Source organism: Barbatula barbatula, assembly GCF_947034865.1.
Source record: "Barbatula barbatula genome assembly, chromosome: 4".
In the NCBI taxonomy this organism is placed as follows: domain Eukaryota; kingdom Metazoa; phylum Chordata; class Actinopteri; order Cypriniformes; family Nemacheilidae; genus Barbatula; species Barbatula barbatula.
In genome coordinates, this window is record NC_136768.1 from 26,051,863 (window position 1) to 26,076,808 (window position 24,946).

General features: G+C 38.6%; 2 protein-coding genes and 1 pseudogene across 6 annotated transcripts; 2 read left to right on the plus strand and 1 right to left on the minus strand.

Moving 5' to 3' along the window:
* The first annotated feature begins 56 nt into the window (after positions 1–56).
* LOC306893019 (tripartite motif-containing protein 16-like protein) lies at positions 57–4,873 on the plus strand. 4 transcript variants are annotated; one of them, XR_013786521.1, is made up of 8 exons: positions 81–248; positions 382–407; positions 731–1,307; positions 2,198–2,431; positions 2,499–2,658; positions 2,883–2,942; positions 3,047–4,513; positions 4,746–4,862. XR_013786521.1 is itself a non-coding variant. In XM_079454465.1 (7 exons), the coding sequence occupies exons 3-7, from the start codon at positions 735–737 to the stop codon at positions 3,574–3,576; spliced, it is 1,557 nt and encodes a 518-aa protein (XP_079310591.1). In that variant the 5' UTR covers positions 65–261; positions 370–407; positions 731–734; the 3' UTR covers positions 3,577–4,873. The 4 variants fall into 4 exon arrangements, 2 of the variants coding, with proteins under 2 accessions (XP_079310590.1, XP_079310591.1); XM_079454465.1 differs by having other exon boundaries at positions 65–261; positions 370–407; positions 3,047–4,873; XR_013786522.1 differs by lacking the exon at positions 382–407.
* A 5,878-nt stretch (positions 4,874–10,751) lies between these two features.
* On the plus strand, positions 10,752–20,485 carry LOC306893018 (tripartite motif-containing protein 16-like protein). The gene is made up of 7 exons (XM_079454463.1): positions 10,752–10,956; positions 11,065–11,102; positions 11,409–11,985; positions 15,077–15,310; positions 15,378–15,537; positions 16,543–16,602; positions 16,720–20,485. Exons 2-7 carry the CDS (start codon positions 11,083–11,085, stop codon positions 17,247–17,249), a joined length of 1,581 nt encoding a protein of 526 aa, XP_079310589.1. The 5' UTR covers positions 10,752–10,956; positions 11,065–11,082; the 3' UTR covers positions 17,250–20,485.
* Positions 20,486–21,206: 721 nt separating this feature from the next.
* Positions 21,207–24,352, minus strand: LOC306893299 (tripartite motif-containing protein 16-like; annotated as a pseudogene). The gene is made up of 6 exons (XR_013788356.1): positions 23,767–24,352; positions 23,196–23,291; positions 22,856–23,089; positions 22,626–22,785; positions 22,464–22,523; positions 21,207–22,153 (listed from the first exon to the last, which is right to left on the minus strand). The product of XR_013788356.1 is annotated as a tripartite motif-containing protein 16-like (transcript).
* Positions 24,353–24,946: the final 594 nt, after the last annotated feature.

A 24,946-nucleotide genomic window follows, 5' to 3' on the forward strand; every position in this document is an offset into this window, starting at 1 on the left:
TAAACAGGTTTGGAACAACTTGAGGTTAATTCAAGGATGAGTGTCCCTTTAAGAATCACAGGAAATACTATGACGCTTTCACTTTCGGTTTACTGGGCACCAGAGGACGACTGAATGAAAATCAGCTCGGAAACAAGACTTTCTTTAATTGTGTAAATCGTTAAGAGTTAAATACCAGCATAAAAATTGATATTATATTGATATTCAAGTCATTCTTCCCGCTGATATAAATCTACGGGGTTCTGACGGTAAAGTGCGCAGGTGAGCGCTTTCAGACATTTATCAGACTTATAAACTGTCTTACAAGAAACACGTGACATTGTTGTAATTATTGTGTAATAACCTTAATAGCTTTGTTTTTGTGAGTAGGATTGTTTCCAGCTCTCCATGTTTTCCTCGCTGTGCAGGTAATGTTCATATTTGTCACGTTTGAAAAGCATTAGCGAAACTTATATCTTGTCTCGCCACAAGGGGGATATTTATTATTTGTCTTATTTTTGTGGACTTCTGCTCGCATAAAAGACAGCTGGGTACCTGCTTAATGCCTAATGCCTTCATTAATGCATTGGTTCACCATGATAGTGTCAGTAAGCAATGACAGATAAAAGTAATGACAGATAAAAGTAATGACAGTAAGTGCACTATCGAGGGTGCGAACCGCTGATAACACTTCTCGTTGTCTGATGACAAAGTGACATGAGTTTTGTGTTTTGTCATTGTGTGCACGCAGTTAAATGGCTGAATCCAGTATTTCAGTATCTCAGGAAGAGTTCAAATGTTCAGTGTGTTTGGAACTACTGAAGGTCCCTGTGACGGTTCCCTGTGGACACAGTTACTGTATGAAATGTATTTCGGACTACTGGAATCAAGCTGATCAGAAGGGAGTCTGCAGCTGCCCTCAGTGCAGAGACATCTTCAGTCCTAGACCTGCTTTGAATAAAAACCCAATATTGGCTGAAATGGTTGAGAAACTGAAGACAAAAGCTGAAGATGTGGACTGTGACATTTGCACCGGAAGAAAGCACAAAGCCGTCAGGTCCTGTCTGGAGTGTCGAACCTCTTACTGTCAGGATCATCTTGAGCAACATGAGAATCTTCACTCGGGGAAGCGACACAAAGATGCCACCGGACGACCAGATATGATCTGCCCTGAACATGGTCAAATGCGGGATGTCAACGGTTGGACTGATCAACAGATTGTTTGTCCTTATTGTAAGTTGAAGGAGATTCAGAGACTGTACCAGCAGAGAATCCAGGAGAGAGAGAAGGAGCTTCATGAGTTTAGAGCGGGTGTCGAGTCTTACAAGGTAGGGATGCATACCGGCTTAATGGTTTAGTGGTAATAACGTCCAACCGTGTATAACCGTGTCATATTTTAAAAAGCGCTTAGATAAAACAGCTCGTGTGACATGCATCATATGATTATATTTCACATTTAAGATCATTAATCGTTTGAATTACTACAGGTTGGTTGCCCAAACCATCGAATCGATACTGTGGTAGGCTATAATGAGACAAGGTTTTTGAGTGCACTTGTGCTTTTTGTTGTCCTTATGCTGTTCCAATTGCTTCCATTGTTTACGTCATCTGTAAGTCGCTTTGGACAAAAGCATCTGCTAAATGACTAAATCTAAATGTAAACACGACGCTTGCCGGTCCGCATAATATCTGACCTAAATAGTATTCAAAAGAATTAGCATGTCCCATTTCGTAGTTGGTTGAAAATAGTATTCAAGTCCCGCATAGTCTACCGCTTCCAGTAGAAATCTGGTGTGCAGAACGATGCTCAATCTAACGGCTAATATTGCCCACAACTCAACCCGAGTAGGCGGAGTTTAGTGACGATCCACTGCATTAATAAATTATATAATTGATGCGTCTCATATTAATGTTATTTATTTTATGTAAATCAAAGAAAGTAAAGTACATTTACAGGTAAACTCAATATTAAATTTGGTTTACATCAGTACTTATTTGACATTTCAAGAACATGTTAATAAAGCCATGATTATATTGATAATCTTGTTCACTATAATCGCTAAATTTCAACTCGTTTTTTGACAAGTTGACCATGTTAAGAAGACCGCACGTTTAAGTCAGAATGCACGACACACCGTTGCACCACCCCTTGACTATGACTATGGCGTACATGTGGAGTGATTTAGCGGTTTGATCTGATTGTAATGTGTCCCAACAGCGCTCTTCACAGACAGCAGTGGAGGACTGTGAGGTTATCTTTACCGAACTCATCTCATATTTCGAGAAAAGCCGCTCTGAGGTGACACAACTGATCAGAGATCAGGAAAAAGCTGAAGTGAGTCGAGCTGAAGAAGTCTTGAAGCAACTGAAGCAGGAGATTGATGATCTCAGGAGGAGAGACGCTGAGCTGGAGCAGCTTTCATGCACAGATGATCACACCCAATTCCTGCAGGTAACTGGAGATGTGACGTGAGCAGTGGACATGTTTTACATACACTGAAATGTTTTTGTCTGTGTAGATTTTCCAGTCGCTCTCTGCTCAACCTGACTCTTCAGACTCAACAAGCATCCCTGTCAGCTCTCTCCTCTCTTTTGATGATCTAAAAAATTCTGTATCCCAACTGAGAGAGAAACTGCAGCATTTCTGCAGGGAAGAGTTGGAAAAGCTTTCTGATAAGGGTAAAGCATCATTTATGGACTCCATTTAAAGGGGTGATTCACCGGAAATACGTGTTTTTCTTTGTCTTTGGTGTGTTACAGTTGCCCATGCATGTATTAGACACGTTAAATTGCAAAAATGTAAGTGCCGGAACAAAAGAAGAACAAGCTTTTCAGAGCGATGAGCTTTTTTAAACCTTAAATCGTGTTCACATTTATAATAAAACATCTGTTTTGTTTTAAAGTGCAACACACAGAGACTATTCCCAGCCCTGAAACCAACACCAGGGATTATTTTCTTCAATGTAAGTTAGATAACCCTAAAACTAATTTTATTTTCACTTTATTAAAATTGAAATGTTATTTGGTGAAAACAAAAAATGATTCCAATTTTTTTTATGTTCCTCAGATTATCATCAGTTGACGCTGGATCCAAACACTCTGTATGAACGCCTCCGGCTGTCTGAGGGAAACCGTGTGGTAACCTACATCGCAGGAGATCGACGGTATCCCGATCATCCGGACAGATTTAATGCTTTGCTTCAAGTGTTGTGTGGAGAGAGTGTGTGTGGACGCTCCTACTGGGAGGTTGTTTGGAGTAAGAAGGTGGGGATATCAGTCTCGTATAATGGCATCAGTAGGAAGGGTCGGGGTAATGAGTGTGAGTTTGGACGTAATGATAAGTCCTGGAGTTTGTCCTGCTCTGACTCCGGTTGTTCATTCTGGCACAAGAATGTAGAGACTAAACTCCCAGTAGTTTCTAGATCTGCTAGAATAGGAGTGTTTGTGGATCACAGTGAAGGAACTTTGTCCTTCTACAGCGTCTCAGACACAATGACCCTCATCTACAGCATCAGCACCACCTTCACACAACCTCTCTATCCTGGCTTTAGACTTTCTTTGATTGGTAAAGTGACACTATGTGATCCAACAATGTAGATCACTGGTTCCTAATGCACGTATATGAGGATGAAAGCTTACAGTATCTGCGTTGAGGATGTTTATAAAATAAATGAAAAAAGGAGACGGTTGAGAACCACTGATGTAGATGGTACAGAGATGACGTTATATTTTGAAATCCATATTTGTTGTTCTTATAATCTAATACCACATATTTTTTACATCAACAACACATGTCAGAATTTGACTGCATGATTGTATGTGTGTTTATAAATGACTTAGATTCAGTGATGTCCCAGCCAGCAGACACATGGGGTGCAGATGGCTTTGATGTGGGCTGTGTATCTGGGTCTCAGCCGGTTTTGTCCACGGGTTCCATGTAGGCCCTACATGGGTTAGCCCAGATGAAATGAACACTGCTTAGTGTGAATACTAAAGGGTGGTAAATATAACTCTGAATGTTTGCCTCTTTGTAAAGTCATATTTGCTACAGTCAACCTCTGTTTTTCTGCTTGAGATTCATACCTATTTACAGCTTCACGGATTTGGGTGACTTATTCTTTTTATTTTCATTTGGTTGATGTGTAAGTGTGATTATTTTGACACTCTGATTGGAGAGTCGCTGGAAGAACGACGAACTGCGCATGCGTCCTCAGGACTGTTAAACCGCAGATGCGACTCTCCCGTCTCTTCTGACATTATTCAGATACTTTTCCTGAATGTAAAGTGTAAATAGTGATGGAATTTGTGAATATGTGTGTCCGTGTAATATGTGATGTTCACACTAACGTGAAGAAAGGTAATTTCTGGATGCTCTAGTGATCATTATATAGGAATATTGTTTTGGAATTACTTACTTTTGGGTCACAAAATGTTTGAGTGTTCAAGTTATTGAGTAAATTCATAGCATTAAGTATCTCTAGTCGGTTCACACTGTGGTCGTATTTGCCGCGCTTTGTGGTCACGTGACCGCTTCGCTGAAGAAAGCTTGAAAATGGCTGGATCTGTGGTGATCCAGTACAAACCAAGAGTGAATTGCGTTTCACATTGGCTTTAAGAAGCAAGAATATTTTAAATGCTCATGTTAACAGTTGATAGATGAGTAATTTCATATATAACCACTTTGTGTTTAGTAATAACTGCCGGCTGTTTGTAAAATGTCTGTTGAGTATTTATTTGTCTGCTGAAAATGGTAAAACGAAGAAAAGGAGATTGTGTCGGAAGTGTGATTAATTTCAATGTTGGTGACATTTGTTTGATGCAGACGTTTATGCTTTCAAAAGAATTGTTTGTACTTGTTAGGCATAATAAAGAGATCAGTGGGCGTGAGTCTCCCATTTCTTCTGACATCAGTCCTGTTTTACAGGGGGCAGTAATCTGACTGCGGGGTCTCTGGAATCGGGACCTGCAACACTTATTTAAAAGGTTTTCCTCCTAAATGTAAAAAACATTTTTACGATTATAGTGATGGTTGTGCACAGCTTTTAAAGCCATGCCATATTCTCAAAAGTTAACAATGCACACTACACAAAGGGGTAGAAAACGTTTGAGAACCACTGCTCTGAAGCATAATAGATGAGTGAAATGTGTTCATGTATTTTCGATAGATAAACACATTTCAAGGGATGCGAGTGACTTGCAAATGTATTCAATACTTCAGTAACTGCAAAGGATTATGTGTTTTTGTGTTAAAACCTTTTTTTTTGAGTGTTTCATATTTTATTGTATGATTGTCTTGATCTTAATGTTTGTATTATTTAAATGAGACTTTATATAATGCAAAATTATAAACATCAATTATAGCAGCACATTCATTGAATGAATACACAGAATAAAATAATCTTTCTCCGACACACTTCTGCACACAAATCTCAGGATGGACTTTACGTGCTGCTTTTTAAGGCATTTACAGTTTACTATTGACTTTTGTGTACTTCTTGTGGTTTCTTTATAACATTACACTTCTGTTTTTTTAAGTATTAGAAGAACCTGGAGGTTTTTTGGATGTAAAGGTTCTTTACGGAACCATTTAAACGAAACGGTTATTTAAAGACATCGTGAAAGACCTTTATTTTTAAGAGTGAACGTGGGTGTCTTGGTACAGTACAATGAATTACATCTGGGGAGCAGTCCAGGGGTGTATTCCAGAAAGCAGGTTATGTGACTCACCCGGGTAAGTTTAGGAGTAAGTAAGCGGATAACCTCTGCTTTCGGTTCCAAAAACGGAGGTTGTAAGTAACCATAGCAACTGACTCTCTGAGGATAACCTGCTCCGGAGCAGGTTATGTTGCAGGGTTAGTTTGTTTCAGAGAGGTTTCTGAGCATGGCGTGCCCTTTCGATGAGGATCCTGTGGACGTAGAGGCACAGATTATAAGGGGGTTTTTTCGCCGTGAGAGGGTGATAAGACCACGTATCGATGTCTTTTCTTATCCTAACGAATATTTGCAGGAGCGCTATCGTTTTTCTAGGGAGTCGTTAATTTATTTAACAAACCTACTAAAACCACACATCTCAAACGTGACAAACCGCGGGTCAGCGCTTGGTGCCGAACAAATTCTTTGTATTGCTCTGTGCTTTTTTGCTACGGGGAGTTTTCTCTACAATGTGGGCGATGCAGAGCATGTGGGAAAGGCAACAGTGTGTAGAGCAGTTCGTACAGTATGCATGGCACTGAAACGGTTTCTACACACTTTTGTACAGTTCCCTGGCCATAAACCTGTGCGCTTTATTAAAGAAGAATTCCACAGGGTGGCAGGTTTGCTCTCAGAAATTCTGTCATCTACTTCAATTAAAAGACATTTCTTAATAGGTTTATTTTGACTGCACACACATACACGTAAAGGCTACACAGACTTTTTAAACTTGTTCTTAATTTTAATATCAGGGTTCCCAGATTGGGTGCATTGATGGCACCCACATTCCTATTAAAGCTCCATCAATCAATGAGGGAGACTATGTTAATAGGAAGTCTGTGCATAGCATCAATGTGCAGGTAATGGCTATATTTTGGCTCCTTAATATTGGTGTTACAAATAATAAACTTATTTTTCTTCACAGGTAATATGTGATGCAACTCACCTCAGCACTAATGTTGAGGCAAAATGGCCTGGGTCTGTACATGATGCCAGAATATTTAGAGAGTCATCTCTGTGCAACAAATTTCAACAGGGTACGTTTTGTTAGACAAATGCTTGTAGTCTTTATTACATTTACAAAGCACCTCAAACATTAAAGGACACTTCTATGGTTACTTGCTGGGAGACAGAGGATACCCTTGCCTCCCCTATATGATGACACCCTACCCTGATCCTGAGCCCGGACCACAGACACGCTTCAACCTGTCTCACAGCAGAACACGGGCCAAGGTGGAGATGACAATAGGCATTCTGAAGGCAAGGTTTCAGTGTCTGCGTGGGCTCAGGGTCACTCCAAATAGGGCATGTGACATCACAGTTGCTTGTGTGGTACTTCACAACATTGCCACAATAAGAGGAGAGAGGCATCCCCCCTGTCCTGATGAAGATGACCTAGAACAACACCCATTGAATCTAGCAGACCACAGAGATGGCAGAATGCTTAGAGACATGATTTGTCAAAATCACTTTATTTAATGTGTTCTATTTCTTCATATCCTGAAATAAAAGAGACATGACAGATTTGTATTTATTACTTTGTTATTTTGTGTGTGTGTGTATAGATTCATGTTCACATATGATTCTCACCTTAAGGCGATGCTCCAGTAGTTCTATTTCAAGGTTGGCCTTTTTAATGGCCAGCTTTTTCTCCTCTAGCTGAAGCTGTACAAGTTCCATATCCATGTCCGTTTTTTTAATTTGCCTTAATAGATGGAATAGGAAGGCAAAGTAAATAAGATGGTTGAAGGAGAAAATCTGCACATAGTAACATTATGTAAATAAGGACAACCAGGGACAAGTTCTTACACTGCTAAGATTATGTGTAGAGGTAGATGGAAAATGCATCACTAACAATTGTGATATACTGTGTGGTTTCAGGAGGATCCAATAATACAATGCGTCCATCAGCAACTGCAAGAAAAAAATATACCCAATGTGTAAATTACTAAAGTATGACAGACACTGAATAAAGGCATTAGGAACATGCAAGAATAAAAAAACAGATTCCTGTGTACAGCATATTCTGTAAAATAGAATATCTATGCATAATGCACAAGTGAAACAATGACTGCATTTGGGAAGCATTTAGCCTTCTTCCTAATGATAAGAGGTAATGATCGTTTTGTCCAAACGTATGACTAAATAATCCTAAGTACTAATATGGTATATCTACATTGTACCAAGTCACTTGAGTTGTTGTGGGAGGTAGCAAAGTCTGACGAAGTGCCCTCTGGAATCCCATCGACCACAGGGCGACCTTTATTAAGTGAAAGAGCCAACTCCTCAGATGGGGTGAGAGGAGGTGGAGGTGGACCCCCGCCAGTTAGACGGGCCTCAGCCTTCTTTCTATTAGCTATATAGGAAGAATACTGTAAAAGTAACTTAAGACATTGATCTTACAACAGTTAAAATAAAATATTACCTTTTTGCAGAATGTTTTTGTGTTTCATTTTGACTTGGGAAAGAGTTCTTTTGGCTCCAGAAGGATTACACCTTATAAAACAAGAGGCCTAAATATTTCTTGTCAATATACATTGCACTGTATTCTTAAGAAACTGATGTAGAGAAAAGTAAATGCTTGTCGAGAAATCTGTGTACTGAAGTTGATGTTGCAGACAAATGTGTAAAATGACATTCACAAAACTGCATTGATGCTTTCATACAAATGTATAGCACTTATTTAATGTTTAGATTAAGATTTTAAGTGCAACCACAAACAGACATACTGTAAGTTAAACATTTTTACATTTATTTTAAGATATTTTGATACCATGCACAGAACGAGCATTTCTCTAGAATTGTCAAGTAAAATATTATTTTTCATCATGAATATAATTGGAGAACACATGGTGTTTTTCACACACATTCAACATTCAAAGGTCCCTTTCAATTGTAATGTTTTGACTAATCCGAATCAAGCAGAAAGAACAAAGCAAGGAATAAAGATAAATGTTTATTAAACAGGATTTAATAAACATTTGGCATGGTTCAGTCATATGTCATAGAAACCAATGGAAATGTGCACAGTCAATCATTCAAATCGGATTCTATACACAAATAACAGTAAAAAAAAAATGCTTACAAAACAATCAACAAACAAAAATAGTTCTTGAAAAGTGTTCTTGAAATCAAATGATATCCTTGATCCTACAGATTGTACAGAAGCGCCACCTACTGGTCAAGAGATATACAAAATGTTCACTTTATTTACATTATACCTTTTAAATATTTGGTCTAAAACCAGAGAGATACAAACACCTGATAATATATACTGCTAAGAAACACTTAAATCACAATTTTGGTCTCTAACAAAGTGAACTTTATCACATAATAAAGTTGGGTTTACTCAGCATCATTTCATTACGTTCCAGTTGCCAGATTTATGTTTGTTAAACAAACATGATTTTTAAATGTTAACATTTTCTATTCTCATTAAATATTTTCAACGTTTTGTTTTTCTCTAACAAGATATAAAGTCAACCCAGTTTAACAGAAACTCTAATACAATATGTAACCTCGCACTACCTAAGCAAAGGCAACGCTTTTCTAAACAATGGTTTCCACAACTTAAAATATAACAAACTCCTCTAAATCTCAAAGATCAATTATTATACATTAAACCCTAACAAGTGTTTCTCTTTACTGAAAAACACATAACACAACACTTAATCTAAATAACACAAAGCATGCTGGGAAATATAAATCCTCTGCCTAGTTGTAACAATTACATGTTAACACAACACGAATCATTTATGCAGTGCAGTGGCGGTTTTAGGCACGGGCGAACCGGGCAGGTGCCGGGGCGGCATTTTTTCATTATCACACTTTTTATCAGTCATAAAGCATTAAGAAGTATTCATAGGAATAATAGAAGTATTAGTTATGATGATTGTGAGCAAGTGACTAAAATGATTTAATGACTTAATGTTACAATCAGTATACCAGTTTAATGATTATTTACATAACAATACTTATATAGCATGTTTAAGAATACTTTTCAACATTTTACAGCAATATAAAATCCAGTGATGTCTGTGAGGCCTAGAGGCCTGAGGCCTAAGGTTCAAATAAAGTTCAGAGGATGAGATACAGAAAACTTAGGTGCTTTCCTCTAACCAATGCATTGCATGGTCAAGGACACCTTATGAGTTCACTGAGTTGCTTCACCGGAAGAGAACCGGAAAAGTGTCCAAATATGGGCACATGAATTATTTGTTTATGCGCCAACCACGATTAAATACGTATCCTGTTGCCTGGGATCTTTTGATGGCAGAAGCAGGGCTATTGGTTATTAAAAATAAGAGATAACAGGACTTTACCCGATTGGTGTAACGGAAGACATCAGTTGCATCATTTTCACTATAAATATAGGCTTGAAAACACTGTAACTTGGGATGCTTTGGGAAGATCTCACTTGATTCGAACAAATAAAGTTTACTCTTTGACACCTGGACCTTCTTTGTTTGAGCAATTTTTTGAAACTACAAGATCAATTTTCCACAACACTAGATGGCGGTCTCCTACAAAAGTCCTGTCAAGTCATTGTCAGGTGAACAAATACAATATAAAACTTTCGTGAATGCTTCTTCACAGACAAAAGACTAGAAAGAAAAAATGGCTAGTTATGTGAAATATACATTTACACAAATACACAAAAAGTGTAGAAACCAGTTAAGGTTTTTACAGATCTGATGAGTAAAAGTGGGCAAAGTGATTAAGTGAGTTGTGTCACTTGATATATAGAAGTTAAGATTTTTATATCACGATATGACCTATGGTATTTTGTTTTATGAAAAATACACGAATGAAGTTAAAGTTAAAACACAATGAGGTACTAACTCGATTTATAGAAAATAAACTTGGTTTAGTTTGACCTTTTTGTTTTACCTGATTGAAGTTCATTTCTCGAGTGAATTATTTATTTATCCTTCTTCGTAATCTAATTGCTAAAGTTTTTCCAAATATATTTCTTTGTGTTCAATAGATCACAGAAATGTAAACAGGTTTGGAACAACTTGAGGTTAATTCAAGGATGACAGAATTTTCATTTTTGGGGTGAGTGTCCCTTTAAGAATCACAGGAAATACTATGACGCTTTCACTTTCGGTTTACTGGGCACCAGAGGACGACTGAATTAAATCCATCAGCTCGGAAACAAGACTTTATTTAATTGTGTAAATCGTTAAGAGTTAAATACCAGCATAAAAATTGATATTATATTGATATTCAAGTCATTCTTCCCGCTGATATAAATCTACGGGGTTCTGACGGTAAAGTGCGCAGGTGAGCGCTTTCAGACATTTATCAGACTTATAAACTGTCTTACAAGAAACACATGACATTGTTGTAATTATTGTGTAATAACCTTAATAGCTTTGTTTTTGTGTGTAGGATTGTTTCCAGCTCTCCATGTTTTCCTCGCTGTGCAGGTAATGTTCATATTTGTCACGTTTGAAAAGCATTAGCGAAACTTATATCTTGTCTCGCCACAAGGGGGATATTTATTATTTGTCTTATTTTGTGGACTTCTGCTCGCATAAAAGACAGCTGGGTACCTGCTTAATGCCTAATGCCTTCATTAATGCCTTGGTTCACCATGATAGTGTCAGTAAGCAATGACAGATAAAAGTAATGACAGTAAGTGCACTATCGAGGGTGCGAACCGCTGATAACACTTCTCGTTGTCTGATGACAAAGTGACATGAGTTTTGTGTTTTGTCATTGTGTGCACGCAGTGAAATGGCTGAATCCAGTATTTCGGTATCTCAGGAACTGTTAAAATGTTCAGTGTGTTTGGATCTACTGAAGGACCCCGTGACGGTTTCCTGCGGACACACTTACTGTATGAAATGTATTTCTGACTACTGGAATCAAGCTGATCAGATGGGAGTCTGCCGCTGCCCTCAGTGCAGAAAGACCTGCAGTCCAAGATCTACTTTGAATAAAAACCCAATATTGGCTGAAATGGTTGAGAAACTGATGACAAAAGCTGAAGATGTGGACTGTGACATTTGCACTGGAAGAAAGCACAAAGCCGTCAGGTCCTGTCTGGAGTGTCGAACCTCTTACTGTCAGGATCATCTTGAGCAACATGAGAATCTTCACTCGGGGAAGCAACACAAGGATGCCACCGGACGACTATATGTGATCTGCCCTGAACATGGTCAAATGCGGGATGTTGACGGTTGGACTGATCAACAGATTGTTTGTCCTTATTGTAAGTTGAAGGAGATTCGGAGACTGTACCAGCAGAGAATCCAGGAGAGAGAGAAGGAGCTTCATGAGTTAGGAGCAGGTGTCGAGTCTTACAAGGTAGGGATGCGTGTGTATACAACCGTGTATAACCGTGCCATATTTTAAAAAGTGGTCGGATAAAACAGCTCGTGTGACATGCATCCTATGATTATATTTTCAAATTTAAGATCATAAATCGTTTGAATTACTACAGGTTGGTTGCCCAAACCATCGAATCGATACTGTGGTTGGCTATAATGAGACTAGGTTTTCGATTGCACTTGTGCTTTTTGTTGTCCTTATGCTGTTCCAATTGCTTCCATTGTTTACCTCGCAAAGTCGCTTTGGATAAAAGCATCGGCTAAATGACTAAATCTAAATGTCGTTTGCTGCGGCCCGATCTGCATAAAATCGACCCTAAATAGCATACGAAAAGTAGAATTAGGATGAAATCCTAATTAGAATGAAAAGATTAATTCTATCAAAAAGCGAATGCTCACCCAGACCTGCCTGAAACGCCTTGTGTAACCACACCCCCACAAATCTACGTCAGTTAGTGGTGTGATTTGACTAAAACCGCCCAAATGTATACGCAAGTAAGGAGCGTATCTGTCAGTACAATTGCACCTGATGTTCAAAATATGGGAAGAGGCCATATATTTACGTCACACTCTAGCAGTTTTGGACCAATCACTCCGCACTGGTTACCTGGCCAATCACAGCACCCTTAAAATCAGCATGTATTAGAGAGGCAGAGCACAGAGGAGATACAAACATGCACGGTATGTTTAAGATGTAGTGCAATGTGTATACAAGACTTAAGGTTCAAAAACTGATATACCCGCGTCACATCAACCCTTTAATGGCCACAATGTTGTCTAGGCAGCAACGGCTACTTCCACTTCCTGTAAGTATGTCCCAGTGCGTGCATATTGTTTTGCCACACACTAAAATATATATACTGTCCATTACAATAACAGTAAATACTTTTAGTGCGTAGCATAAGTAGGCGAATTGGGACACAGCATAGGAGCGCTGTTATGAGCGCAGATGTTATGCTGCTTTCGCCTGGGTCCTAAAGTACACCCGATTTCTCACAACACACGCAGATGTCATGATCGCGATGGTGAGACACGGACAGAGGACCCAGGACCCAAAACAAACACCCACGAGGAGGTAACAGAACAAAACATGGAATATAATAAAAGACAGGACAGGACTAAGACTAACTACACTTACACAAGACTAAAATAAACTTTAAACATAAACTACAAAACTACACTACACATGACCAGTAGCGGCTCCAGACAATTTTGATTGGGGGGTCAATGGGGGGTCCTGGTCATTTAAAGGGGGGTCTCATGAAAACCAACAGAAAATACAGTGGACACGGGTAATAACTGCATATTAATGCTACTAAACAAATAAAACAACACAGCATATCAACTACTTTGTTTTTAATTAATTAATCAATTGTAGTTTGCAAACAATATGCTCGAACTTTTATTGTCATATCCACACCCAGTGCCGCTGCTAGTCATATTGGTGCCCTAAGCATAATTCCATTATGATGCCTCCCCCCACCCTGAAATTTGCCAATTTAACTTTTTATTACCAAACATATAACTCAATAACACAATAGCAGCATCGCAGTATTAAACCTAGGAACACAAAATAGAGAAAGTTAAATCTTCACAGCTTTGCTGACTTTGTAAACATATGTAGAATAGCCGACACACACTACACATTTGAAAGTGCAAACTTTTCTTCAGTAAACAGAATTAGCAGCACATCCACATTTCCCGAATTTAAGTTAATTAAACATGGACATACCTGCATGTGATGCACGGTCATCATCTCGCATTTTTTTTTTCTTCTTCTTTCTTTTCTATGATCCTGACTCCTAATGTCTTTTCGGGGCCATTTCCAAATAAGTTGCCTAGACTACCGTCTGTCACACTGCGTCAGGCGCACGCGCCATCAACCGGCGCTGCCGCGTGGACCGTACATGGGCGGGTGGTGGTGATATGGGATTGTTCGGCCGTGTTTTTTTTACATATACATGGCTAAAATGTGCCTGCCTAATAGTTTTTCTATAGCCTAATGAAATAATATTAGATTTGAAAAAATGTTTTTCATTATGCTATTTTGATGTCGCCTCAGCACTTGGTGCCTTACGCACAGCGCGTGGTAGCGGCGGCGCTGGCCACACCCATGACAGAAAACATATTTACAATCCAAACGAACTACGTACGCGTGTATGATTTAAATTGAGGCTGTCTTGGTTTCTCGGCTGGGCCATGGATTAAATACCCAGTTAAATCCTCTCCGCCGTCAGGATTCCCACCATCCGTGCCCGCTGTAGCGCTCGATGAGGCGCCATTTCTTTCCATCTGCTCACCTGTCTCTTCCGCCCTTTTTTAGGTATGACAAAATGATCCATTTTTAGCTTCAAGAAAAGTTCGTAGCAGCTCTTGCGGTCGCGCGACAGCGCCTTGAACGCAATGACGCAAGACGCAGCGGCAGCGGCAGCAACGTTCATGGGGCGTCGCATTGATTCTGATGTTTATATTTTTTTATATGTCGATTAAATTATTAATTATTATTGTTCTGCGTAGTTTGAAGAGAACGATTTTTAAATCTTTATCCCGGATATACATTTTAATATATATCAAATATTTTTTAATCAGGAAGGGGTGGGGGGTCTAATGGGGGGTCAAGGCGTTTTTTGGAAGGGTCTTGAGACCCCCCAAGACCCCCCCTGGCGCCGCCACTGCACATGACTACACTAACACAACACGGGAACTCACCTAACAAACCACAATGAACCAGCACAAGACAGAAGACACAAGGGCATTAAATAAGGGAGCAAATCAAGATGCGAACAGGTCTAGGGCATGCATCATTAACGATAAAACGAGAGGTTGTTACGTAACGATTTATCATGTTCGAAAAAACTTTCCGAAACCTGTTCGAACACTGTTGGAGTGTATCGAGCACAGATATTCTATGTCATGCGTCCAACTCGTATTTTGACAAGTTGACCATGTTAGGCATGAGAAGACAGCACGTTTAACGTTGTAAAGAAGTCAGAATGCATGACACGTCGTTGCACCACCCCTTGACTATGACTGTAGCGGTTTGATCTGATTGTAATGTGTCCCAACAGCGCTCTTCACAGACAGCAGTGGAGGACTGTGAGGTTATCTTTACCGAACTCATCTCATATTTCGAGAAAAGCCGCTCTGAGGTGACACAACTGATCAGAGATCAGGAAAAAGCTGAAGTGAGTCGAGCTGAAGGAGTCTTGAAGCAACTGAAGCAGGAGATTGATGATCTCAGGAGGAGAGACGCTGAGCTGGAGAAGCTTTCATGCACAGATGATCACACCCAATTCCTGCAGGTAACTGGAGATGTGACGTGAACAGTGGACATGTTTTACATACACTGAAATGTTTTTGTCTGTGTAGATTTTCCAGTCGCTCTCTGCTCAACCTGACTCTTCAGACTCACAGAGCATCCCTGTCAGCTCTCTCCTCTCTTTTGATGATCTAGAAAATTCTGTATCCCAACTGAGAGAGAAACTGCAGCATTTCTGCAGGGAAGAGTTGGAAAAGCTTTCTTTTAAGGGTAAAGCATCATTTATGGACTCTTTCAAATCCACCATTTAAAGGGGTGATTCGCTGGAAAAACTTGTTTTTCTTTGTCTGTTATAAGTTGCACATGCATGTATTAGACACGTAAAATTGCAAAAATGTAAGTGTCGGAACAAAAGATGTATTTTATCTATAAGCGGATGCTCACACAGACCTTCCTGAATCTACGTCAGTTCGTAACACAATTTGACAAAGACCGCCCAAATCTAAATGCATGTAAGGTGGTAAATCTCATTGCACCGTCGCAGCCAAATCGCGGTTAAAACTCTGCAAGGACTGTCTGGTGCTTCAGCCTGTAAGTATATTTTCGTTGTAAAAGACTTTGTTCCGGACTAACGCGAGTTGAGTTTGATGTTGTTGTTTCTTTGCATGATCTGCAAATGCAGAAACGAGCGCAACGTGGAAAAAAAGACAACATAAGTCCTAATAATAAGTAATTATGTTCCAACTAGAGGCAACAAATGTGGTGTTTATAATGGGGTTTATGAGACATGGCGTTAAGCTGGTTGATCAAGATGGGCCGAAGCACTCGCTGTACCATTCCCTGCTGTAATGCCAGCCTGTTTCTATCTTGTATCGGCTTGATCTTCATTTTCCGGATCAGATTCCGGCTCGAATTGATGAGGAAAGATCGATGCCATTTTATCACCTGTCAGTAGTTTTGGAACCTGAGCGATTTTTTTTCAGAGCGATGAGCACGATTTAAGGTTTAAAAACGCTGTATTTTCCACACATGTCTCCTCTTTGCCCCGCCTCTTGTTTCAGCGTGTTTCAGAGAAGCGATCTCCTCTCCTGGAAAATACAGCATTTTTAAACCTTAAATCGTGTATACACAATGTATTACATCTAAAGCAAACAATAATATTCGTTTTAGCCGAGTCAAATGACCCCTTTAATATCATGTAGAAATTCTCTGCGTGTCAAAGTTAATCTGGATTTCAGTTCACTTTTAAAATAAAGCGTCTGTTTTGTTTTAAAGCGAAATACACAGAGACTATTCCCCGCCCTGCACCAAACACCAGGGATTCTTTTCTTCAATGTAAGTTAGATAACCCAAAATAAATCCTTGAATGATAATTGTATTTTCAATTTATTAAAATTGAAATGTTATTAGGTGAAAACAAAAAATAATTCCAAATTGTTTTATGTTCCTCAGATTATCGTCATCTGACGCTGGATCCAAACACACTGAATGAACGCCTCCGGCTGTCTGAGGGAAACCGAGTGGTAACCTACATCGCAGGAGTCCGACAGTATCCCGATCATCCGGACAGATTTAATGCTTTGCTTCAAGTGTTGTGTGGAGAGAGTGTGTGTGGACGCTCCTACTGGGAGGTTGTTTGGAGTAAGAAGGTGGGGATATCAGTCTCGTATAATGGCATCAGTAGGAAGGGTCGGGGTAATGAGTGTGAGTTTGGACGTAATGATAAGTCCTGGAGTTTGTCCTGCTCTGACTCCGGTTGTTCATTCTGGCACAAGAATGTAGAGACTAAACTCCCAGTAGTTTCTAGATCTGCTAGAATAGGAGTGTATGTGGATCACAGTGAAGGAACTTTGTCCTTCTACAGCGTCTCAGACACAATGACCCTCATCTACAGCATCAGCACCACCTTCACACAACCTCTCTATCCTGGCTTAAGACTTTCTTTGATTGGTAAAGTGACACTATGTGATCCAACAATGTAGATCATTGGTTCCTAATGCACGTCTATGAGGATGAAAGCTTACAGTATCAAATAAATTAAAAAAGGAGACGGACAAAAGTTATATTTTGAAATCAATTTTTGATATTCTTATAATTTAATGCCAAATATTAACAACACATGTCAGAATTTGACTGCATGATTGTATGTGTGTTTATAAATGACTTAGATTCAGTGATGTCCCAGCCAGCAGACACATGGGGTGAGGATGGCTTTGATGTGGGTTGTGTATCTGGGTCTCAGCCGGTTTTGTCCACAAGTTCCATGTAGGCCCTACATGGGTTAGCCCAGATGAAATGAACATACTAGTGTACATACTATAGGGTGGTAAATGTAACTTTCAATGTTAGCCTCTTTGTAAAGTCATATTTGTTAGGGATGAAACAATACAGCCCACCCACAGTTCAATACGTACCTCTGTTTTTTCCCTACGTTTTCGGTTTGGTTCTAAAGGCTTGGCTTTTTTATTATTTACATTTACATTCATGCATTTGGCAGACGCTTTTATCCAAAGCGACTTACATAGCATTATCCTATACATTTTACATTAGCATTGCAAACACTACTGCCTAATGGTTATGGCTAGAAGGGATACAGCTACCTCCACTGGGGATGCGCACTTCAATACCGCAACACAGTTCATTAATTTTTTTTTATTATTGGACACTCTGAAAATTAAAGGTTCTTTGAGCAACCTTTCGGGATAATCTGCAGGGGTTTAAAGTCTAAAGAGTAAGCGGCTGCATTATTGCAGTGTATGGTGAATGTAAAGTGTAAATAGTGATGCAATTTGTGAATGTGTGTCTGTGTAATATGTGATGTTCACACTGACGTGAAGAAACATAATTTAAGTATGCGTGAGCATTATATAGGAATATTGTTACGGAATTACTTACTGTCGGGTCACAAAATGTTTGGTTGTTCATGTTATTGATTTAATTCCTAGCGTTAAGTATCTCTATCCGGTTCACTCGGTGGTCGCGTTTGGCGTGCTTTGTGGTCACGTGACCGCTCGCTGTAGAAAGGTTGAAATCGGCTGGATTAGTGGTGATCGAGTACAAAAAGAAGCAAGAATATTTAAAATGCTCGTGTTTACAGTTGATATGATGAGTAAATTCATATATAATCACTTTGTGTTTAGTAATAACATGACGGCTGTTTATAAAATGTCTGTTGAGTATTTAGTTGTTAGCTGAAAATGGTCAAATGAAGAAAAGTGATTTATTTGATGTTGGTGATATTTGGGTGATGCAGTGGGGGTAACGCAGACAAAAGAATGTGGTTTATGCTTTCAAAATAATTGTTTGTACTTGTTATGCACGATAAAGAGATCAGCAGATGCGACTCTCCCGTTTCTTCTGACATCATTCCTGTTTTACAGGGAGCAGTAATCCGGCTGCGGGGTCTCTGAGATCGAGGTTTTCCTCCTAAATGTAAAAAACATAATGTTAACTTGCGATTATTGTGGTGGTTGTGCACAGCTTTAAAAGCCATGCCATATTCTCAAAAGTTAACAATGCACACTACACAAAGGGGGTGCACACGTTTGAGAACCACTGCTCTGAAGCATAATAGATGAGTGAAATGTGTTCATGTATTTTCGATACATAAACACATTTCAAGGGATGCGAGTGACTTGCAAATGTATTCAATACTTCAGTAACTGCACAAGATTATGTGTTTTTGTGTTAAAAACAAATGTTTTTGAGCCAACGATAAAACTCTCTCTACCAAAATATTTACATTTACATTTACATTTAGTCATTTAGCAGACGCTTTTATCCAAAGCGACTTACAGATGAGGAAACATTGGAAGCAATTATAACAACATAGGCAACAAAATACATAAGTGCATCAAAACTAGTCTATTAAAGCCTAGCACAGTATACAAAGCTAAGAATAGTGCGGTTAGTAAGTTAAGGTTTTTTTTATTTTTTTTGAAGGAAAGGGAAGAGAATTAGAAAATCAATCAGCGCCGTGTTGACGGAAGAGATGCGTTTTTAGGCGTTTTTTTAAGATGGCTACCGAGTCTGCTGATCTTGTAGCAGCTGGTAGATCATTCCACCAATGTGGAACAGATCCAGAGAAGCTACGGGAGAGTGACTTCTTTCCTTTTTGGGATGGTACCACTAGTTGTTGTTCCTTTGCAGACCGCAGTGATCTGGCAGGAACATAGATCTGCATTAGCGAGATCTTAAATATCATTAAGACATTAAACAAATAATGCTGTTTGTTCTGGATTGTTTACTGATATAATTAAGAGCAATTTGAAAGTCATGATTTAAATGTAAAAGTATATCAATTTGAGGTAAAAATATAAAATATACGATTTTAGTCTTTTGTAATTATAACTTTTGTTTACTATTTTATTGTATGATTGTCTTGGTCTTAATGTTTGTACTATTTAAATGAGACTTATTTATATAATGCAAAATTATAAACATCAATCATAGCAGCACAATCATTGAATGAATACAAAGAACAAAATCATCTTTCTCCGACACGCTTCTGCACACAAATCTTAGGTTTTACTTTACATGCTGCTTTTAAGGCATTTACAGTTTACAATTTACTTTTGTGTACTTCTTGTGGTTTCTGTTTAACATTACACTTCGCGTGAAGAACCTTTTTTTTTCACCACAAAGAACCTTTCGTGAGACGGAAAGATTTTTTGGATGCAAAGGTTCTTTATGGAACCATTTTGACAATAAGGTTATGTTATGACATCGTGAAAGACCTTTATTTTTAAGAGTGAACGTGGGTGTCTTGGTACATTACAATGAATTACATCTGTGGAGCAGCCGAGATGATACCCCTCTTTTTTGCACATTTCTAAATGGTTAAAAGTCTATTTTCCATGTATAGCCTGGACAGTTAAATTATGAATGTTTATCAGTAGCAAGAGCATTTGAGAACTGAGTATTTGTACATGTACACTTAAATGTGAAAACTTCTTAGTTGAATGTTTAGATTTGCGGATTATTCACAAATCTGTGTACTGGATTTGAAGTTGCAGACAAATGTGAAAAATGACATTCACAAAACTGCATTGATGCTTTGATACAAATTTATAGCACTTATTTAATGTTTAGATTAAGATTTTAAGTGCAACCACAAACAGACATTCTGTAAGTTCAACATTTTTATATTTATTTTAAGATATTTTGATACCACAGAATGAGCATTTCTGTAAAATTGTCAAATAAAATATTGCTTTTCATCATGAATATCAGTGGATAACACATCTGCATGGTGTTTTTCACGCACATTCAACGCTCAAAGGTCCCTTTTAATTGTAATGTTTTGACTATCAGAATCAAGCCAAATGTTTATTAAATCCTATGTAGCTTCAGTGTCATAGAAACCAATGGAAATACTTCAATTGAATGTGAACCATTGCGATACACCATGTGGACGGTCAATCATTCAAATCAGATTATATTCGGATACACAAATAACATAGTCAAAACTAAAAGTTTACAAAACAAACAACAAACAAATATAGTTCTTGAACAAGTGTTCTTGAAATTAAGTGATATCCTTGTCGATATCAGTCTTAAAAATTATTTCTTGTATTACTTTAATGCTATACTGTAATGTACACAGATTGTACAGAAGCGCCATCTACTGGTCCAGAGATTTGAAAAATGTTCACTTTATTTACAGTATACGTTTTGAAATATTCTGTCTAAAGTCAGAGAGATACAAACAAGCAAAATCACTTTAAACGAACAAAAAGACCTGATAATATATACTGCTAAAAAATGAAAGGAACACTTTTAAGATCGCTACGAACAAAACGTTCAAGTTCAAATGAATGTTTTAATGATTTGCATTAAAACTGAAGAATAAGGGAGGATCTGAGCGACACAAACTAAAGTAAACTCTAAACAACAAAATACTTTATTATTTTATATTTTTTTATTTATTTTTTGCTGTTAAACCCGACAGGTGCAAAAAAGCTTATTGTACATTGCTGGATCCTTCAGGACAACTTTCTAAGTGTATTTATAATACGTGTATAATAAGCCTTAGAACAGTGTCCAGCTGCAAAAACCCCTTAAATTAAGAAAAACCTTCTTTCTAAATGTAACAATATTGTCACTTTTTGTTAAACTAACATGATTTTTATATGTTAACATGTCATATTTTCATTTAATGTTTTCAACATAAGTGTTTCATAACATTTTCTTTTTTTCTCTAACAAGATATAAAGTCAACCAAGCTTAACAAAAATTGAATTTAACAATGTAACCTCCCACTACCTAAGCAGAGGAAACACTTTTCTAAATAATGGTAACCACAAAACTTAACAATATAACAAACTCATGTAGTGCCAAGCAGCAAATATAATTTTTTCTGTGTAGTTATATTATCAGATCACAGAGTGTCGCTTTACCATTCAAAGTAAGTCTAAACCCGGGATAGAGTGGCTGAGTGAATGTGGTGCTGATGCTGTGGATGAGGGTCATTGTGTCTGAGACGCTAGAGAAGGACAAAGTACCTGCTCTGTGATCCACATACACTCCTATTCTACAGCAGCTAGACTCTAAAGAGTAATCTTTCCATTCGTTGTTGTGCCAGAATGAAAATCTCTTGGAAGAGCAGGTCAAACCCCAGGACTGATCATTGAATCCAAATCCAGACTCGTCCATCTTTCCCTTGCTGTTGATGCTTTTATATGACACTGACATACACGCATCAACACACCAGTCGACCTCCCAGTAAGAGCGTCCACACACACTCTCTCTACACAACCCTTGGCCCAAAGCATCAAATCTGTCTGGATGATCGGGATACGGCTGTTCTGTTTCAGTCATGGTGATCGTTCGGTTTTCCTCAGGCGGTTATTCAGTGTGTTTGGATCCAGAGTCAGCTCGTGAGAATCTGGGGAACATGAACACAAATGTGCATCTGGATGTTTTCCTTACAAATGATGTCGTATTTTTAGACGCATAACCAAATCATAATCCACACCAACAAAAGAAAGTCGTTTTGAATCTTAAACTGTCGTCAGTGTTTTAGCTTGCCAATGCCAGCAGGTATGTGTCAAAATATAAGATTGTGGCACTAAACAACACAACAAGATGATATTTTAAACTCCTTGTGTAGCTGAATCTGTGCTGGTTTGTATTGGCCGCCTCCAGTTTTGCCTCCAGCTAATGCCGTGATGTAAAAGGGGTCTATAGTAACTTACATAAGAGGAACTGCTCCCTGGTCTTGGGTTCGGGACAGGCAATGATTTCTATCTGTTTTACTTTAGAAACAAATCAAAAATACATTGTAATGTAAAACATTAAAGATTAATTTTGATGTCCTCTGTATTTTTACAATTGAATTCATTAGAATGATACCTTACCTCTATCAGATAGCTTTTCTAACACCTCCTTGCTGAAATGCTGCAGTTTCTCGCTCAGTTGGGATGCAGATTTTTTTAGATCATCAAAAGAGAGGAGAGAGCTGACAGGGATGCTCTGTGAGTCTAAAGAGTCAGGTCGCGCAGAGATCGACTGGAAACTCTGCACAGACACGCAAACACATTTCAATCACTGTCAAACATGACCACTGTTCACATCACATCTCAGTTACCTGCAGGAATTGGATGTGATCATCCGTGCGTGAAAGCTGCTCCAGCTCGGCGTCTCTCCTCTCCAGATCATCGATCTTCTTCTCTAGTCTCTTCAAGACTCGTTCAGCTCGACTCACTTCAGCTTTCTCCTGATCTCTGATCAGATGTGTCACCTCAGAGCGCCTTCTCACAATAGATATGATCAGTTCAGTAAATATCCTCTCACAGTCATCCACTGCTGTCTGTGCAGAGTGCTGTTGGGACACACATCACAATCAGATCTTACCGCTACATCACACCGTCTGTGAGCTTCTGTGACTGGTAAGAAGTGACTCTTCCAGATGTTCTTGTGCAACTCACCGTGTAAGACCTCACAACTGCTTTTATCCTCTGAAGCTCGGTCTGCATCTTCTGAATTCTCTCCTGATATCTTTTCTGGGTCTCCTTTAACTGGCTCTTTGAAATACATGCGTAGTTATAAGTCAGATACGTTCAGTAAAAACGAACGAGGTTGTGAATGAAACATAATATTCATTTTTACATAGGTGCGTCATTTAGTGTAGTTCGTGTAAGTTTTAGTAAGGCCTGGATGAACATAAAGTAACAAAAGTCACACCTGAAATCCTTTAAGAAGAGTTAAGCGAACATAAGAAATAAGATAACCTGACGAAGTAAGTTTAATGTTTAATATTCGATTGGTTTAATGTTTAATAACACCCCAACAACTGTCCTGTATACCATGATGTGTCACACTATCACTAGAACATAAGGTTTGTTTTACAATTTCATTTTTTTGCATTCATTCATTTACCGATTAGTTTATTTGTTTAATGGTACATCTATTTATTCATTTAAACTTAAGCACATAAGTAAATCCATAGTGTGACCGTAAATAACATTTACTATGGAGCAGATAGATAACATTAACTACCTGTTTCTCACTTCTCTCTTCTGCAGATGAAACGATCTCATGGTTTCTATGCACGTATAACACAAACACACAGATAACACAAACACTGCTGATCAGTACGGCAGTAGATATCCACAATTTTGCCGTATTGAGGGGAGGTCATCTCCTGAAGTCGTCCAGTGGCATCCGTCAAGCTGTGTTTTTTGCTTTTAAAGAAACTCTCATGTTGCTCCAGATGAGTTCGACAGTAAGAGTTGAGACACACCAGACAGGACTTGACGGCTTTGGGTTTTCTTCCCGTACAGACATCACACCCCACATCTCCAGGTCCAGTGTAACAGAGAGCAGAAACATCTTGTACTTTTGTATTTCTTAGTTTCTCCACAACGTCAGCAAGCATGGTGTTTTTAAATAGAGCAGGTCTGCGAGTGAAGGTTTGTACTGAGGGCAGCTGTAGACTCTTCTGATCATCCTGATCCCAGCAGCCTGTGATACAGCTCATACAATAACTGTGTCCACAGGGAACCGTCACGGGGTCCTTCAGTAGATCCAAACACACTGAACAGTTGAAGTGCTCCTGAGACCATAGAATACTGGATTCAGCCATCTCACTGTATGTAGACAATTAGAAAGTTGAAACGCACAGTTCAGTTTCAGTTTCTCTGAACTCAGTTTCCTGGTTCTGGATAAATAAAGGCGTGCCGGTCAAGCAAGAAGCACATCCACTAGATGGCAGTCTCACGCAGACGGGTAAATAATTGTCCTGAATTTTCTTATGAACATTTTTTAACTTTTGTGTTGTGGTTTTAATGTGGAGAAGATGTGTGATAGAAGAATCAAGTGTATGAAACTCAACAATGGTGACGATCAACAAAAGAATACTTCATGCTGCAATGCATGCTGGGTAACATCATAGTTCAAAACTCTCTCATCTGTTTATCTGAATTAGTTTGATGATTGTCTCCATTGTTGCGGTTTGTATGATGAGTGTTGGCCTCTAAGTGTGTCTCTTTACAAACCTCACAATTTTCACCCGTTGCAAAAAGCTTTATCTCCCCTTCATCTGAAGCAGATTGTTTATTTGTTCACAGCTCATATTATAGAAGCAATCAACTACAAATTGAATAATGTCACAGAATATCACGTGTAAAACATCTCTTTCATTAGGCTTCCTCAATGCATAAATCAGAGTCAAGAGCCC